This window comes from Phalaenopsis equestris, unplaced genomic scaffold (genome assembly GCF_001263595.1).
Source record: "Phalaenopsis equestris unplaced genomic scaffold, ASM126359v1 Scaffold000105, whole genome shotgun sequence".
Lineage (NCBI taxonomy): Eukaryota > Viridiplantae > Streptophyta > Magnoliopsida > Asparagales > Orchidaceae > Phalaenopsis > Phalaenopsis equestris.
Genome location: NW_018164547.1, coordinates 886688 through 905149, shown reverse-complemented (window position 1 = coordinate 905149; position 18462 = coordinate 886688). Strand labels below are relative to the sequence as shown.

Genomic DNA, 18462 nt, shown 5'->3' with positions numbered 1-18462 from the left:
TTAACGAACGAGCCGAACACGAGCTATTCGCGAACAACGAGCTAAATTGACAGCCCTACATACCACTGAACTTTTATTTGTTTACATATGTAGCATCTAAATTTATATTTTTACTCACGAAACACTTTATTTATGTACGAAAATATGTATCTCACTTTTAAAAGTTAAAATGGTGGTATTTTTGATGTGATATGAAATATTTGGGTGGTATAAATGTAAGAAAGTAAAGTTTATGTGTTAAATATGTAAAATGCATAGGAATTGGATGGTATGTGTGTAAATATCCCTACTTAATTTTTTAAGTAATTAGAAGAGTATGTAATTACATATTTATATATTAAGGCATTTACTTACACAGAACCAAATTCCTATGTATTTAGGTATCTAACACCTAAACGCTACCTTTTATAGTTATAACACGAGATTCTTTCTTATCACATAAAAAAATATCATTATTTTAACTTTTAAAAAGTGAAATAAATATTTACATGCTAAGATAAGGTGTCATAAATTTAAAATTGCAATTTAGGCGTTTGGTATGTAAATACAGGGGAATCAAGTGGTATGTCTGTAAATCTTCTTTATATATTTCATTTAATTGAAATATAAAATTAGGTATTATTTTGTATATTTCATGCTAACGCAGAAAATTTCTCATTTAAGGGTCGACAGTCGGTCGACAGACCAAAGTAATAGATTGACTGACAGAGCCTACTAGCTTCCCTAACTCAGTAGAGCGAACCAAATGGATCCTGACGATTCAAAGACTAGCGATCTCAGTCGACTAAGTGATTGTGTAGTCGAGTCATAGACTTAGGCTCCGTTTGGGGCTGCGTTTTTCGAGCGTCGCAACCTCAAGAAGTTTTTGTTTTTTTCGTGTGCTTTCTTTCAGTGGGAGCGGTCGTTTTCCGCTAAATAGGATGAACGCGGGCCACATGATCGACTACGAGGCTCTGCATTCATGAGCGTTAATACCTCCTTTGCCCCGCCCCTTTGCCCCACTCGAAAGTTGCCCTAACCTCATTCGGGAAAAGCCTCCTGCCGCTCTCTTGCTTGTCGCGAAGCCTCCCCCTGCTCCTCACCCTGCTAGGCCGCTTCCTCGCTTGGGTGTGGAGCCCTGATTTCTCATCTTCCACCGTCACTCGGGTGTGGAGTCCTAATCGAAGCCACTGCTCCTAATCGTTATGTCTCCTCCCAATTTTTTCTTCATATTTTGTTATTGTAGTTCGTGGCTTCGTATCCGGTGGAGTCGTTCTTGTTGTTTTTCATTGTTTCCATATCCATTGCCCTGCCTTCAATTTTATTCGGGACTGCTTATACAGGCAAGATAAGTCTTAAGGGCTATTGATTTATAATAGAAAAAGATTGATTTTCAATTTTTCTAAACAATCACCTATGGTTAATCTTACATCTCAGTTCTTGAATATTATTTAATTCATGTTATCACCATTTTTGCAATCTTTCTGTATATTAATCCTTAGTTCTTATCAAATTCTTAACTGTATATATATATATATATATATATATATATACATGTTTGCAAGATATACGGTTAAAGTTCTTAACTTTAATATATATCTACTTCAGGGCTATATATAGAAACTTTTTGTTTGGTAACAACTTGAATGAATTCACTTGCAAAGATGATTGAAAATCTGATTAGAAAGATGAATGAAATATTGAAATTCGAGGGGTTAGAAGAAAAATGAAGTTTTGAAGCTCCTTAATACCCAAGCATTTGTTAATGTAGAGAACCCCGATGATTATAAAAACTTAAGATGCATTGCAGGACATATGGTTATAAACTTATTACGATCTTCATTGGTAGCAAATGTCGTCAGTCATGGTATGAATTATGACTTTGATGCAAGCTATAGAGTTAAGATACTAAAGATGATATTATAAGCCTAGAACAAAAACTTGGTTGGAATAACTTATTTCCCATATTAAGATCGAGTACACATTCCTCTCAGAATCTCTTAAATATTGATTAACATTTTATTACAAACTCTCACGGGATTGATTTGATAAACATGATCTTATTTGATTGGATTTGATAGTCGTTGAAGGATATTGTAATCTGTTGGGGTATCTTGGATGGCCCATTGATATGCACGCGACCTCCGCAGTTGTGTCATGGTGACTGAAAAAAAGGGTGTATCATCTACTAGACGGGATGGATCGAAGGTGAATCTTAGCATTCGACCCTCTATTTTCTATCCTCCCTTTTTTTTTGTTTCTTGAAATTAAACTGTGTTGAATGGCAATTATGATAATTTCTCTTCCATCATGTTTTGAATGATACTGCAGCTGGGAATAATAGAGATGAAATCAGAAAGGAGAATTTACAAATATACAACACAATTCTTATGCATTTCCATTAATGGTCTTACTGCAGCTGGGATTGATATTTCTTTCATGTTCTTCGAAAGCTTGAGCAAAAATTGTTGATTTTGGGTTGTGTGAATAAATCTGTACCATGTAATCAGGAACTCTAGTGGAAGTTGTGCCCTTCACGTTTATGGTTTTATCTTCAGAAATATTCTTATGGAATTGTAACTTGAAAGATTGCGAGTGAAACATTGCAATTTGTAGAACATAAACTTTCCTGCCAATTCATTTGAAAAATTTTGCTAAATTTTGAATGAATGTTGGCCTATTTGCTTTCAGATTGGCCTATTTGCTTTCAGATTGATTATTTGCTTTGAGAACGCATCCTTTTTTGGTCTATTATTGAATGTTTTAGATAAAAGAACAATTTTGTTGGTTCCTGGTTATCAAGTTCTGCTCCTGCTTATTCGAATGACCATTGGTTGCTTTTGGATGCAGGTAATCTACTGTAATTTATCTTCACTTTAATATCATGTTGATGTAAATCATCTTCCATGAATCTGAAAGAATGAATTTAAGTGCTTCCTTCGGAGATCCACCTCTCTGATGTAGCGAACCTGTTCTTGGATGTTCTATTGGATGAAATTAAGATGAATTTGAGCTTTCGATTGTCCAATTCCGAAGTTGAGGTCTGTTTTGTTTTGTTTTTTTTTTTTTTGTTTTTATCATACAGCTGTTATATGTTCTTCATATTGATGCCAATGGATGATGATTGAGACCTGAATTCATTTCTCTGTTTGAAGGCATGAGCAATGCTTCACTCTCCAAAGACAAGTCATGAGTTCAAGGGGTTGTTTCAGTGCAACGCTTCAAATAAAACTCATTTGTTGGATAAAATTGTGTTTGTCATATTCATCTAAAGGATCTGAAATAAAATTAAAATGGGGGAATACATTCAAACCACTTAATTCGTGCATTTAAATAATATTTAAATTAATTAGTTCAGTAATAAGTATTTAAATAATATGTAAATTCCTTAACGAAGAATATATAAATAATTTGAGAACATCAACTAAAAAATATATTTAATACATTTACGCTACCCGATTCAATACATTCCTTTCATGAGGCATGTATTTCATATATTTACCTATCAAATACTTAAATTTTTAACATATATTAATCAATTCCATATATATACATATCCAAGGCTTAAATTTATTTCAAAACAATAATTAATTTCATATATTTACATACCTACCACTTAAATTAACCATACTATATTTATGCTACCCAACTCTTTTCTATGACCTCCAAAATATTATGCAAATTTTCCTAAAAATTAAAGTTTACGTGTTACGTATGTAAGTACATAAGAATCTGTTGCATATGTGTAATTATTAAAAAAAAAAAAAAATTAGCACTTCCGGGGCTCACTGTTAAGTGAGGGGTGTATCCAAACTTTTTTATTATATTTAAAAATGAATTTTCGCTTCTGTAAATTCACAGCTGTTTTCACGCAGCTGCACCAAACAGACAGTGAATTTCTCCGTAACTGTTTCCTCGCAACAATTTTTTGGGGCATCACAAGCTAATCCGTAACTGCTTCCTCGCAACAATTTTTTGGGGCATCACAAGCTAAGAAGCTGCAGCTGCGCCAAACAAAGCCTTATTTAATTTATACTTAAAATACTCTGTAATGCTCCCGTAGAAAAATTGGCAAGCAAGTAATTATACACTTTATACTCCATTGCCAATGAATAGAATAGTTATAATAAAGAATTAATCAATCATACTTTAGAGAATCATTTGTTTAGTGTGCACTCCCTTCCTTTCTCTCTTTCTACAACCATAACAAATGCTATCTTGCAAAGTGGATTTACCTCTTTTTACCCTAATAAGATCCAGCGACCAGCATTAGATCATATTTTTAGTATTTCAAATCAAATCAAATATCTATTAAAAATATTAAAAATTAAAGAATGATAAGGCAGTCAGTGATTAAAATTTCAATCTTCCACACAATTAGGGCTGTCAAAAAAGCTCGTTGTTCGCGAACAGTTTGTGTTCGGTTCGTCAATGAGTGCGTGTTCGATTCGTTCGATAAGTAAACGAGACAAACGCGAACAAATTTTTTTCGTTCGGTTAGTTAAACGAACCAAACACGAACAGTGATGCGTTCGTTCGTGTTCGAATCGTTATTGTTTGAAATATAAAATAATATTAAATAATTATATATAAAAAATTTATTATATTTTAAAACATTAAATTTTATAAATTATAATATATAATAAAATAATAATAATAATATATTAATATACATATAATATTATTTTTATATATTAATATTAGAGATGTCAAACTGAAACGAACACGAGCTTATTTCAAACAAACTAAATTTTAAACGAACCGAACACGAACACAAGCTTTGTTCGTTCGTGTTCGGTTCGTTTACACCCCTACACACAATACCTTCCAAACACAGCTCAGCGCACTAACCACCGGGGAATTATGAGGCCGACGATGCAGAAGGCCGCATGACGAGCTCGCACGATCCGCACGCACGACAATTATATATTTTGTTTCTAGATTGTAAGATTTACGGACATGGCGCTGAAGTCTTCTCTGGGACTTATTTTTAAGCGGCCCGATTTTAAAGAAGATAGACGAGATAACCGGAGGGAGAGAGACGGGAACCAGGAGCTCTTGGTAGCTTGGGGATGGTTCTTTAGGGTTCGGACGGTTATGTTCCAGTCTCTTTTGAGTTTCGATCACAAAGGACCCTGATGTTTTGATTTATCTGGGGCAATCTCATCTTTGCCATTCATGCGATTACGAGGTTTTGCACATTTAATTTGAAGAGGATTCGATTACTTTTTTTTCTTCTTCTTCTGACTATGTGATTAATGTGATGTTATTCTAGGGAGCCGAATTCAATGCATAATTTTAATGTTCATTTGAATGGTTAATAGCAGCCGTTATCGTCATTGGGCTGGCATTTTCTTCTTCTGATGATCTTACGAATGTCAATTTCCTCCCTTCGCCTGAATTGCAGTTTGTTGTTTCTTTCGAGTGTTCATTTCATTGAAAAAGGCAAGCTCTGCATTCGGAGGTCCAATTTAAGATGACATCATTGACTCGTTCTTCCGGGCAGTGTTTTTGTGGTTCAGTTGGGTGGGTTAGATCACTATAGGCTTTCCGATTCTTCCTTTCTATCATTGACTCGTTCTTCCAGGCAGTGTTTTTGTGGTTCAGTTGGGTGGGTCGGTTAGATCACTATAGGCTTTCCGATTCTTCCTTTCTCGTTTCTTTTGGCAAGCTATTTGTTTTAGAGAAATGGGATACAAGCCTCACATATAGGATCGTAGCCCCTTAAGCCCTACTCTAACACCTGGATTGTGGTTTTTCGAAGGCAGCTTTAAGAATGCCGATATAATCAAAGTCCTCGAGGATTTATCAACGGAGTCCGAAAGCGAGGTTGCTCATCTTCCTCTTCATCTTCTTTACCGCAAAGTAATCGGTTAAAGAGGGCAATTCGAATTAGGAAAAAGGGTGCGTCCACCTCAACTGTTCCTATGTGGAGGATGAATGTTAGATCACCATCATCTTCGGGAAGGATTTCAGACTCATCATGTTGCCCAATGTCCGGTTATGGTTGCAGTGGAACTCAAGCTCCTGTCTCAGCTCGGAAGCTTGCAAATGCCTTATGGGAAATGAGTAGAAACTCTTCATCACTAGAATTGGAAAAATTACAAGGGAAAATTGCTAAATGGGAGAAGAGTCGGGATTACAATTTGAGGAGACCTATTGAGGTCATTTCTCAACCTCAACGGCCATCTAATGAAGGTCACTGTCCGGTTTTGTTGGTGAGTATATGGATATTAAATTTATTGCTAAGTATATTTTCATTATAGTGAAATTATCAGTTGTGAGCTTTCTGTGCTTATTGTGATCTGTTGATCTTAATTCAGAAGTCAGAAAAAGCTTGGTGCAGTAGCCATAGGAGACGGATCTTGAAGAAATCAGGGCTTGAAGGGCTGAGTGACAGAACCTTAGATTGTTTTAGTTGTGGTAGTTTAATGGAGGTATGAAGCCTTAATAGTTTTCATAACCATTGCTATGCATTAATAAGTATTCCACCAGGTATTATTATGGAATACTAATTTAGATTTGAATAACATCTCCATTTGGATGTGTGGCCACCTATTTTGCAATTATAATCTTTGGGCTTCATACAGGGGCTTGGTATGCTAGCTTGAACGTCATTTTGAGATCACCTGTGCGTTAGTTTAATGTTTTGGTTGAATCTAATTCATTGGCAATATCATAAGGTTTGTTTCATTCAAAGATGGTTTTAAATTGTTCCAAAATTTAAGTTTTGACTGGTTTTGGCCATTTCTCCTATTATATGCTGAAAATCATTGTGTTAGTAGTTCATGTGTTTGATAGGTGAATTTCAGGTGTGTCCAAACTGTTGCAGGTCAAGAACATCCTGCTCGGCTGTTTATGGTTCTTTGTTGGCCATTATGCATATGTGTTCACTATGAGCTTTGGTAGGGTGAACATGCTTTTTAGTAAAATTTTCACTTAAACATGCAATATTATTTAATAGAGTGATGCACTTTTATTAGTGACCTTCTATTTATACTTCATTAAATCTATCAATGAATATGGTTGAAACTAAAGATCAAACCAAAGGATACAATTTCTTACACTCCCAACCCCTCTTATAATAGAACTCTATGAATGAGTATTTTCAAAACCTAGTTTTAAACTATTCCATACTCCTAGTTTTCTAATATTTTTCAATGATGCATCCTTTGTATTTCTAGTCATACTCAATCTACTTAAGTTGATGAAAAGTTGAAATCTCGAGCCCGATCTGTGTCAAAGGGAATAATGACAAAAAAAAGCTTTTGATTAATCAATAAATGATTAATACCCGATTAATACATTTACTAGCTATTTCAAATTAATCAAAGGTACCAACATAATTCCTTTTCCCATTAACAAGAAATAAAAGGATCACCTGTATAACTAAAGGGCATAATTAATAGCGTAAATTACTTCATAGGCACTTCAGTTTAGGTCACTTTACAAATAGGTCATTAGTTTGATGATTTTTTTATGGCCCAATAACATTGAACCCTTTAATTCAAGTTCCTAAGGATATTATCCCGTTGCAATTTGATGGGTTTGAAATTTAGCACTTCATTTATGTGTGCTTTTACTATCTTTTGCCATTAGAGGTTCATCTTTCAATGCTTTAAATGACTTCCAATGAGTCGATACAAATAATTTATTCTGGATGTAGCTATCCTTGAGTTTGTTCTACCTACATCTAGGTTCATTAGAGAGAGAGAGAGAGAGAGAGAGGGTAATTAAAATTCTAATTCTTGATTGAATTTAATTCAAAATTGATTTGATTTTTGGTCACTTGTATGAAATCATTAGATTTCAAGTCAAACTTGAAGTTGATTTTAAAGGTCTGTTTGGGGCAGCTGTAGCTGTTTAAAAAAATTGTTGTGCAACAGTTGTGGGAGAAAGCTACTATGAAAAAATTGTGTGTATGTTTCTATTGAACAATTGTAGAATATCTGTGCAACAGCTGTTTAAAAAATATATATTTTTTCCCATGTATTATTGTATTGACCGTAAAATAACCATTTCACATTAAATAAATCATACATAAAAATGACATTTCACTTAATACTGAATAACACAATAATTAAAATAAAAAATAAAAATATTAAAACAATAACTAACATTATCAAAATATTATTTTTTGAAATATATACGATCAATCCTACAAGGTAATTTTTTTTTTTCTAAAGATGCTCTTCATGTCTGATCATTATCTGATGTGTGACCATCAAATTAATCAATCCACCTAAGGAAGTCATAACCTTTTGATGATCTATTCATTTAACATCAGTAAATTTTTTTCTCATAATTATTTACTCTTCATGATGTAAGTAGAGAAAACTTTAATCCACAGTTGCAGTACAAGACTCTGGAAGCACCAGAGGTCTTCGAGTTCATATCTTTTGAAAATTGAAAACCACAAACCTCGCCTTAATAGTATATCGATATAATTATATGAAAAAATAACTAATATAAATTACAATAATACGTAGATAGAGATTTTAAAAAATATGAAGTCTCAGAGAAAAGGTAAACTAATGAATAATCTGTCATTATAAAAATACTGAAGAAATTAAAGAAAGAGGAACTTGGTTTCCATTTGATCAATTAATAGTGAACTCGTATATGTCAGCAGCGTAAATGCACAAAGGCCCTCCAGAAGAACCCCAACCATCTTATGATTAAAAAGATCTTAGTTGTCTTCATGTCGGTCACATATGTCAAAAGTCATAACAATATACCTCTAATGTCATTTATCTCATCATAGATCTCCAAATAAAAAACATGTAACAAATAACTTATATTACAACCACAATTGCATAGGAGGCCATCAATGTGGGATAAAAAACATGCTAAAGTAATGAGAAAACTATTGCAACAAATATAGATTCCTCATGAATATCATTGCGTAAGAGTCATTACAATAGACATTAACCGTTTTCACAATATATTGAACATAAGTAAAGAAAAAATAATAGATAACATCGTTAAATATTACATTTGTAATTTGCTCTCGCAATTCAATCATCTCCCTCGAATCTTCCCCATCATGTGTACAAAACTCAATTAAATCACAATTAATTTATGATATGAACTGCCTTAAGTGATATTTATATGCTTCAGGAGGGACATGTGACCGATTTTAATATTTATTACCGAAATCAATATCATTATGTGAAGGATGCCGACGAATGAAATTATAGAGAATCATTATAGCAACCACAACTTTCACTTGTTTGTTGAACGGATATGTAGGCATATCTCATAGAATGATCTATTTTTTTTAAAAGCCCAAATGTCCTCTTGATAATATCATGTAAAAGTGAATGTAACTTGTTAAACATCTCTTTTCTAGCTTGAACTATATGGTTACCACTTTAAAATCATGAATGTGATGTTTTGTTTCAGAAAATAATTTGAGATACTCTCTTTGTAATGAAAATCCAATATCAACCAAATAATATGTCCTTATTAAAAGCATAATTCTTGTTATTGTAAAGAGAAAATTATTTAATTTTTTTATACTTGAGCAAACCTGTAAGTAATTTGAGAAAATTATATTTATGACTTCGTCAATATCAACCAAATAATATTTCCTATTGTTTTTATTGTAAAGAGAAAATTATTTAATTTTTGTATACTTGAGCAAATTTGTAAGTAATTTGAGAAAATTATATTTATGACTTCGCGTAGCAAATTTTAATGTACGACTATCAGGTGTGCTGTCTTTCAATCTAGCTCTTACAAAATTGAAACATATATTAAAGTTACATCTAGTCATAACATTTTGTGTTGTTGAATCACAATGTTCTGTAAAGCATGTGTGCATCCACCTTTGTTATAGGAATTGCTCCAAGACAATACTAAGACATTTAAATAAAATATTAAAGCTACTAGCTATAAGTAAATTTTGGAAAAGATGAATACAGAAATATACTTTAAAGTATAACCTATGACGTTAACCTTGGAAATCTCAATACTAATATTTTGAAATGTTGGGTCTTCAGTTTTGATATCTTTTGAGGAGAAGCTGGCCCAAACATCAAATTAACTGAAAAATATCTACTACTCGTTTGTAAAAAGTGTTGAAATCGCTCCATGACACTTCTTATAGACTCATTTTATGATAAAATATAGAGTTATGACTAGCACATCACTTGAAGTCATCCTAGAAGAGCCATGAATACTATAATTCTTGTGTGGTTATTCCAACAGATCAATAAATATTGTTTGTCATATGAAACATATTAACATTTGTTTGATGACCCACAAGCAATTTCCTTACCCATTTTTCTCCAATATATGTTGATGTTATGCAAGGAGTGCGAACAATGTATGAGTTTTACTTATACATTAAATATAATGCAACTATAATTATTGATTTGTATCTTTCTCTATCATTATTATTCGTTGTTCTTATTTTAAAAGAAGGAAAACACAATTAAAATAAATCGAACACAATATATCAATCTGAAACTAAAGAAATAAATATAGTTTCAGAAATAAATATCATGAATTATACATTAATAAATTAAAAAAAAGCAACAAAATGATACATTTAACATATATAATCGTTCATAGCAAAACATACATCACTAGTCCATAACAGCATTGATAACACTAACACATGAAAGCACTGATAACACTCATAAATCATGATTTTCATAAAAAAACGCAAGTAGTGAGCCCTGCACTCATATGTCATTGGCATAAAAAATTTTCTCTTCGTTGGATCTTCTAACAACTTCATTGAATACCAATACAGAGGCATGTCTTCATAAATGGCTGCAGTTTTTTTCCAATATTATTTTAACTTGTTTAATAAAATTTTTATGTGACGTGCTAGACTCATTAGTGCATGCAACAACTAATTGTGTACTATGACTTAGTAAGAATACCACACCATCTTTTTTCTTTTTTTCATTCGAAAGCCGCTTTGATTGACTAGATTTAACTTCGTTTATGATTTGATTAAACCCTTCAATTGAGTTCTTTGTTTGCTCAAAATCACGTGCTCATCTATGTTAATGTGCACACTTTCACTCAGAATCCATTCATGATCATTGGTGGCCACGACTCCGCTTAACATTAAGTACAACTTCTCTTCAAGCTCAGAGTCAAATGTCATTAAATTTGAACTTCTTGGCATTTGATATGACCTACAATAAATTGATGGTTAAAATGTTGATATAATTTAAATGACATAAAAAAAAATTGAAATATTTTGAACATTTGATAATATTTTATGTTCAATCTCTCTATTCATCATTCTTCTGAAACATCAATTATTCGTTTTATAAGATCTCAACCTAAACCTATTGCTTCTCGCTCTAACTCTTTTCATAATTTCTACTCATTTTTAAACTGATCTCATTTATTCTTCAGTTGCAATCTATCATATTCTCTTCTTGTTTTTTCTTTAATTTTTTTTGTTATGTTTTGTCATCCTTTTTTGTTAAAATAAATTGTGGGTCTATTTCTTAGTTCCTTATCCTTCATACAGTGATCACAAATGCTTTAAATCTCATCTTTCTTCCATATAGCAACTAATCCATTTTCTTTTTTCTTACTCATCACTAGCACTAGGTATGAAAACAAGTAATCAACAAAAATTTTAATAAACAAATAAAAAATAAAAAACTAATTTCAACAATAATTTTTTACTTCACATTTCCAAACTAAATATGCTTGGATACACTTCAAAATTAACATACATATCTCTTTGGTGCTATAGAATTATTTCAAAATTTTACAATTTTCAATCATTTTATCAAAATAGAAGAGGAGAAATAATTCGCTCAAAGTAATTAAGAACCACGAATAAACAATTAGAAGAACAAAACAGGTTTCATAAAATAATGTGCTAATAAACATTAAGTAGCCTCTTTCTGAACAAATACATGTGAACATATCTCATCAGTATATCTCATAGTCATCAAATAACTTATCCATCTAGAGGAGGTTTTACTTAGCATGCCTTTAATAATGGGATGCTTATTTGAAAAGGCATAGAGAATTATATTGAGTGTTCAGCTGTACAAATGTGAGAAGATTCCTCTTCGCTATTATAGCAAGGAAAGACCAATCTAAGTACATCTTTGTTTCCTAAATTCATCAATCCTCCTTCACTCAACATATATCTCATAGTTAAAACTATCAGGAATGAGTTTCCAACACAAATTTTCAACATTTTTTAATCAAAATATCATGAAATTCAGTGTATAACTATGCTTAAGAGACACATTTTGTTAAGAACACGATGATCATGATAAATGAGCAGATTCAAACTATTTCTTTATTACCACATAGAAAAATTTGGGAGTTATGGGCGTCAGAAGGATCACAATGTGAAGATTCAAACTAGATTTCCTACTATTTGTGTAAGTAAACTAGTTTTAGGATTCCTCCCTATAATGAGCATTGACTTATGGGTGTCAAGAAGATCATGATTGCCTATATTTCACTATTTAGATCAAGCTTCCACAAGAAGAACTTCATTTCCAATTTTCAAATAACAATGAAAGCAAGAAACTATAACGAGAAACTACAATGAAAACTTCATTTTCTAATGTTCAAATCACAATGAACGCATGAGACGCCCTCATCATTCGGAAATCCACCGTAAAATTCTACTTTGCCTTAAATTTGGCAAAAAAAAATCTCAGAATTTCCATTCAACCAAAAGGAATTTGAAACAAACCACAAATTTCATAGAAAAGCCGTACTGCTTGAGCTCAAACTCTTAACCAGCATGAGAGAAAAAACCTCGAGAAAATTTTTATTTTTCAAATTTTCAGTCCACATCGAAAGCAAGAAACAACAAAAAAACATCTTTTTTTTTCTTTTTCAGATCACAACAAGAGCGAGAAACAACAAGGAAAACATCGTTTTTCCAATTTTCATATTATAACGGAAGCAAGAAATACCCTCATCATTCCATAATATATTTATACTAGGTCACAAAAATACGAAAAAAAAAGGCTGCATTGCTTGGCTAAAACATAACCAATATAAGGGGAAAACCTCAAGAAAAATTTAAAAATGGCCAGCACTACCGACAAGCAACATTCCTACCATAAATCCGTAGATCCTTAACCATGATCCGCATTAATGATAGAATGCTTGATCTGTGAAATGGGAAGGACAATAGATTGCAAGGCGATAACTATATCCATACCAACTCAAAGCAATTACCCTCTCGAAATCCCAGTGTGCATCGTGGGAAGATAGAAAAGATCAGGCCGATGTAAGAGGAAGAAGCCAAGAGAACGATAAAGGATTACCTCGTCTACTTACGGAAGAAGAAGAAATAGTAGAAAGAGAGCTTTGCTCTTCACTGCCCTTTTTTACTTCTTGCTCTTGCCCTCGAATCAACTGTCTTAGAAAGGGGCTAGGAATGAGGCAGCATTCCCTTTCCTTCTTGATGACGACACATTAGGTTAGGAGGTAGCGAAGTAAATTCATGGGAGGGAAACTATGTGCTGCAACCCTTCACCTGCGGTCGCATTTCAACTTTTCTCACCAAGGCATTCTCGCAAACGTGCGAATGATGTACGATCTAAACATATTATTTTTCATGTTCTCAGGAAGCGATGCAAGGCAAAAGCGGCGCCAAATGGCCGCAAAGTTGACTGCAAATTGATTTTAATTTAATTTTACACATATTTATTACATTATTTTTATTAGCCTTATCCTCATTATTTAGGGTGAACTTGATGAATAAGCATTACCTTAATTTCTATTAAGCTTTTAAAAACGGCTCATGTCTATTATTTCCAATTTTTATGAACAATATCTATTTATTTTACTTTAGTTCTACTTCTTTTCCTTGCTAATTTTTCAATCCTAATTTTTTATCATGTTTAATAGGTGAATTTTCTATCATTCATTTTACAATTCAATCTATTTGAATATATTTTTTTAATAACTTTATCTTCCATAGATGGTACTATAAGGTGGTATTTGATAGCATATTATTTATCGGATTTAACTTAAACTCAACCAAACACCAAAAAAGAATAAATAAATCTAACGCTCTGTTAACTTCAATTTTCACAGGTTCCGATGTTTTCCTCTAACATTCTGTCATTTTAAGGACATAAATCTTGATTTAATAAATTCAATTATGAGGTTGATTTATTTCGCCGTTGATGCCGAATTCTTCCTACGGAATATGGATTTGATCAATCCAGATTTATCAGATTCAATAAATTCTATTTAATGTAAAACTAAGTTGTAGTCAAACACCGCCTACATGATATTCTAATGCTACCATTCTTAATTTTTCTTTTTAATACTTAAGTACACATATTTTTATATTTTTTATTTCGACCAACTCGATCAAGCTATATATAAAACTGCTCCTTGTATGATATGTTCATATTACTATGTACACACACAAACTCATTTTGAGTCACATTTTGAATTAAATTGAACTACTTTCTATCAAGAGGAACCAGTCTTGAAAGCAATTTAAAATATTGCTATTTTGATTTGAAGTTGAGTTAAATTTCAAGCAATATTGAGTTTTGATTTTTTTTTTTTAAATCCTATTTCTATAACAATTTTTGAAATATATTAGTAAAAGTGAACCAATCTTTAATCATACTATTCCGTACTTCAATTCTGAATTATCAGTTCGTGTGTTCTATTCTTACTCTCCATAATGTTACTTCCTTCTTGAAAAAAATTCAGATGTGCCATTCATTTGGCTCTTGTATCAAGGGTATGCCCCCTTTAATGACATTTTCTTAAAATCTATAAATGACATTGTTCTCGCTTTATAAAATATATGTGATACGTAAAAAAACATTAAAAAATATCTAAGTGGAATTATATGATTACTCATAGTATGAGTTTTATTTTAATATACTTGACTTCATGAGGATTGAGCCATGAATATATAATTAATTATGAGTTTTAGAAACCTTTTTTTTTTTTTTTTTTTTTTTGAAAAAGAGGACATGAACTAATCACGTATGTAATGATGTATATGCCATCCTTAATTATATAAACAGTCAAAATTCTTCCATGACTATTTTCATGGGCTCATTTATTCCTAAAGTCAATAAAATTGCTAAATTAATTCTCAAACTCTTTTAATATGGGCTGAAATGTCTCCACTTAAAAAAATTTTGTACAGGGCTTTGACACTTTTATAGAATCTGGGACTAAAATAGGCATCTACAAAGAGTAAGGGGGCATGTTGACATTTTTCTCTAATTATATAGGTTGTTAGATTGATTGATGTTAAATGATTCATTTATTAGATTTGATGTTGTGATTTGATATATGGCAAGTACTTTAGATCCTCCCAAAATTGAGATTTTATATGAGGATGTGATTTAATGTTTGAAGTTGAAATTGTGATGCCCGTGGTCCTTCAAACTTTTTAAGATTGAACTATCCGTGGTGCTTTCACATGTTCCAGTATGTTGGAAACCTCATCATGAAGGAATTCGTTATGAGTTAATTTATTCACATGTAATTGTTACCAAGGTGATTTAACCTTCATTAATGAATTTAGTGGTTATAGTGAGTTGATCACTGATCCTGCTGATGTTATCAAAATCAAATATCCCATTTATGTGGTTATGATTTGTAATCTTTTATAATTGATGGATGCATGATAAAAGGATTGGCATAAGCAAAGAACTTTTGGAATGTTGTTCCGTTGGAGTACAATATATTGTCTGATAAGGTTATGACGTGTCTACATGGTAGTTCTTTTTTTAGTATTTAGTGAACCATATAGTGTTCTTGATTATAATTATGTCCCTTATCAATTTGAAAGAAGCGTAGTTTTTAAAAGAAGGCATAAGAAGGGCTAGATATTACAAACTCAGGGGATTTGCCACACTTCCTAATTTAATATTAGAGGGAGCCCTGTTATTTTTTGTATAAGGGAAGTATTAGCAACAATATTTGATTTTAATATTCATGCAGGAAATTGGATGCTTTTTTTTCTTTTTGGTTAGCTGCATAGTAGCCTCCAAAATTTATTTTTGATCCAAATCTCAAAGTCAACATTCATTAAAAACGTACATTAAGTGTCATATATGTATGGGCTTCTTCAATCAGTGGGCAAGGAATTCTTAGGGGGAGTTCTTGGATTACTACTTATATTTTTGGGAGTTGCACATTAATCAAATTAGTAACTCGAGGATCTCTGGGAGAGACTCTCCTTGATGAGCATGAGGTTTGTTTTCGATGATTTTTTTCCTTTTACTTTTTCATGTTCTACATTTTATTATTTGATAGAATATATCATTGATTTTAATCGACTTCATAGTTGATGTGGAGCTTAATTTTATCACCAACTTTGATTGCCAAGTCAAAAATTGCTATAATGTACTCGTTACTTTTTTTTTTTTATGTATTCCTAAAACCTCTACTTAGCATTTACAAGTATAATACCTACCGCATAAAGTCCTCTACCCAACCCTTACAACCTTGTTTTCTATCACCTTTAAGCATTACATAAGAAGATGGCTACATGGTATTGAAAAATATCACTCATCATTCTCCATCAATCAAGTAGGTGCAGAGGTGGATATTGGAGAGTTGGTTGATGGAGTGATCAAAGGCTAGTAGCAAGCTTGGTCAATGTCATGTACAGGAATTGTCTGTCAGGTAGCTAGTAATGACCACTGAAAGTTTGGAGGTGGTGGTTAAAATTTTTGAGACTTTATAAGGGAAATTCAATTGCTATCGCTAAGTTTAGCGGCCATTGAGATGGTCCAACTTTAGATGTTATAATTATTTTTTTAAAATTTTCTTTATCACGAACATCGACAATTGAGAAAGCTCAGATTTAGGAAGAATAAGAGGAAGTGGAGAATACTAGTGTGATGAAAGTAAAAAATGTATATATTTTTTGATGAGTTATTAAATGAGATGATAGTTGACAAGTTGGTGGTCCGATTAATCGGCTTTATGTAGTTTTCACTGGGAAACATTGTAGTCATTACGTAAGGATGCCATCTTAACCTTTGCTACCATTCAATAAAGAGGGATTCAATTATGGAAGATATCCAAGTGAAAATGATAAACTTGAGACTTGAACATCAATCGTACATTATGTTCAACTAAGATTAATGTGACTTATTGATGAAATATTTGAGGGAAATGAAAAGGTTTGGGTGGATGAGTAATAATTCAATTGGAATATGTGAAGTTTGACTTGGAATATGTGAATTTTGTGTTGAAATTTCGTTGCCAAAGTGCTTGTAATGGTAAATTGCCTCTGGATGGCTTTGACTTCATCATTATCATTGAATTTGATACTAACTAATAATAAATTTGTCGACTATGAGACTACACATCATCAGTAGTGAAGACGATAACAAACTCACTAGCAAAGCTAAAGGATTATGTCTTCGAGGAACATAAATAGTTGGGCATTTTATCAGTTTATGAATTTTTCGCAGCCTTTTAAACCCAAAAAGTTTATTGTAGGGAGTGACAAATAATTATCGTGATTTTATTGATTTTGTTTAGGCAATTAGTCAGAGCCATGGACGCATGTCAAGTTCTGCTCTAATAATGCTGCCAAGAGCTTTTGAGAAAAGAAGAGCATATGTGGCTCAAGTCCAAGGCTTGTAGAATTTTTAATGAATTTTGAAGTCCTTTTTTACTATTATTTCACTCCCCTCTAAAGTATCAAAATCTTCTTGGTGAGCTCACCATATTATACAAAACCCTTTATTTTATGATTATCAACAAGAATTCAAGAAGCTATCCAACCAAATTATGAGTATTGATGAAGTGTGTGTGTCTATATATATTTTTTTATAAAAAATCCGAGGGCAAATATATTAATACGGAAAAGATACATAAATGTTGTATGAGAGGGCCTAAAAGAAAGCCTAATTCATTACGATCCAAGTACAGTAATGCCCCAACAAAAAATACAGATTCAGATAAAGCAAAAATACATAAAGGTAAAAAATTAAAAAGCCACAAAAGGCTAGGGACGTCCCACTTTAGTCCTCCTGCATCTAGTCTCCCACTTTAATCCTCCTGTCTTATTCCTGAGCTCAAGTAGATCTTCATTCTTCTTCTTCCTCCTGGATGTGTAGACCTGTCATTCCTCATCTCATCAGTAGATTTCAAATGTGGTCGGACAGGTGTAGGTCGTTGCACGTCATTATCCCCATGAGCCTGAGTAATATTAATATCTTTCTGGGTCTGATGAGGCGGTAGTGAAACAGTAGAAGTATTTTCACCTATATTATATGTGATAGGTTCTAGGGCAGGCGGGGTCTGAAGAAACTCCCTCTCCCCCATGATAGAAGGTTCTAAAGATGGGGGAGCTACAACTGGGGACTGAATGGTTGTCATATTGCCTGCGGGGATAGTGACGTCGTCTGGAATATCCTTCTGATGATCAATAGTGTCAAAAACTTGGAGCTGATCGGGAGGAGATGGAATCATAGCCTCTAGCGGAGCAGTTTGCTTTTTTGGTCTGAGTTGGGGGTGTAGATG

General features: G+C 32.6%; 1 protein-coding gene across 1 annotated transcript in view; it reads left to right on the top strand.

Moving 5' to 3' along the window:
- Window positions 1-5832: 5832 nt before the first annotated feature.
- Window positions 5833-18462, top strand: part of LOC110020611 (uncharacterized protein At5g41620-like) — a 20875-nt gene continuing 8245 nt past the window's right edge. Inside the window, 2 exon segments of the mRNA XM_020718766.1 lie at window positions 5833-6197; window positions 6303-6416. Coding sequence (XP_020574425.1) covers window positions 5907-6197; window positions 6303-6416 — 405 coding nt within the window. The 5' untranslated portion in view covers window positions 5833-5906.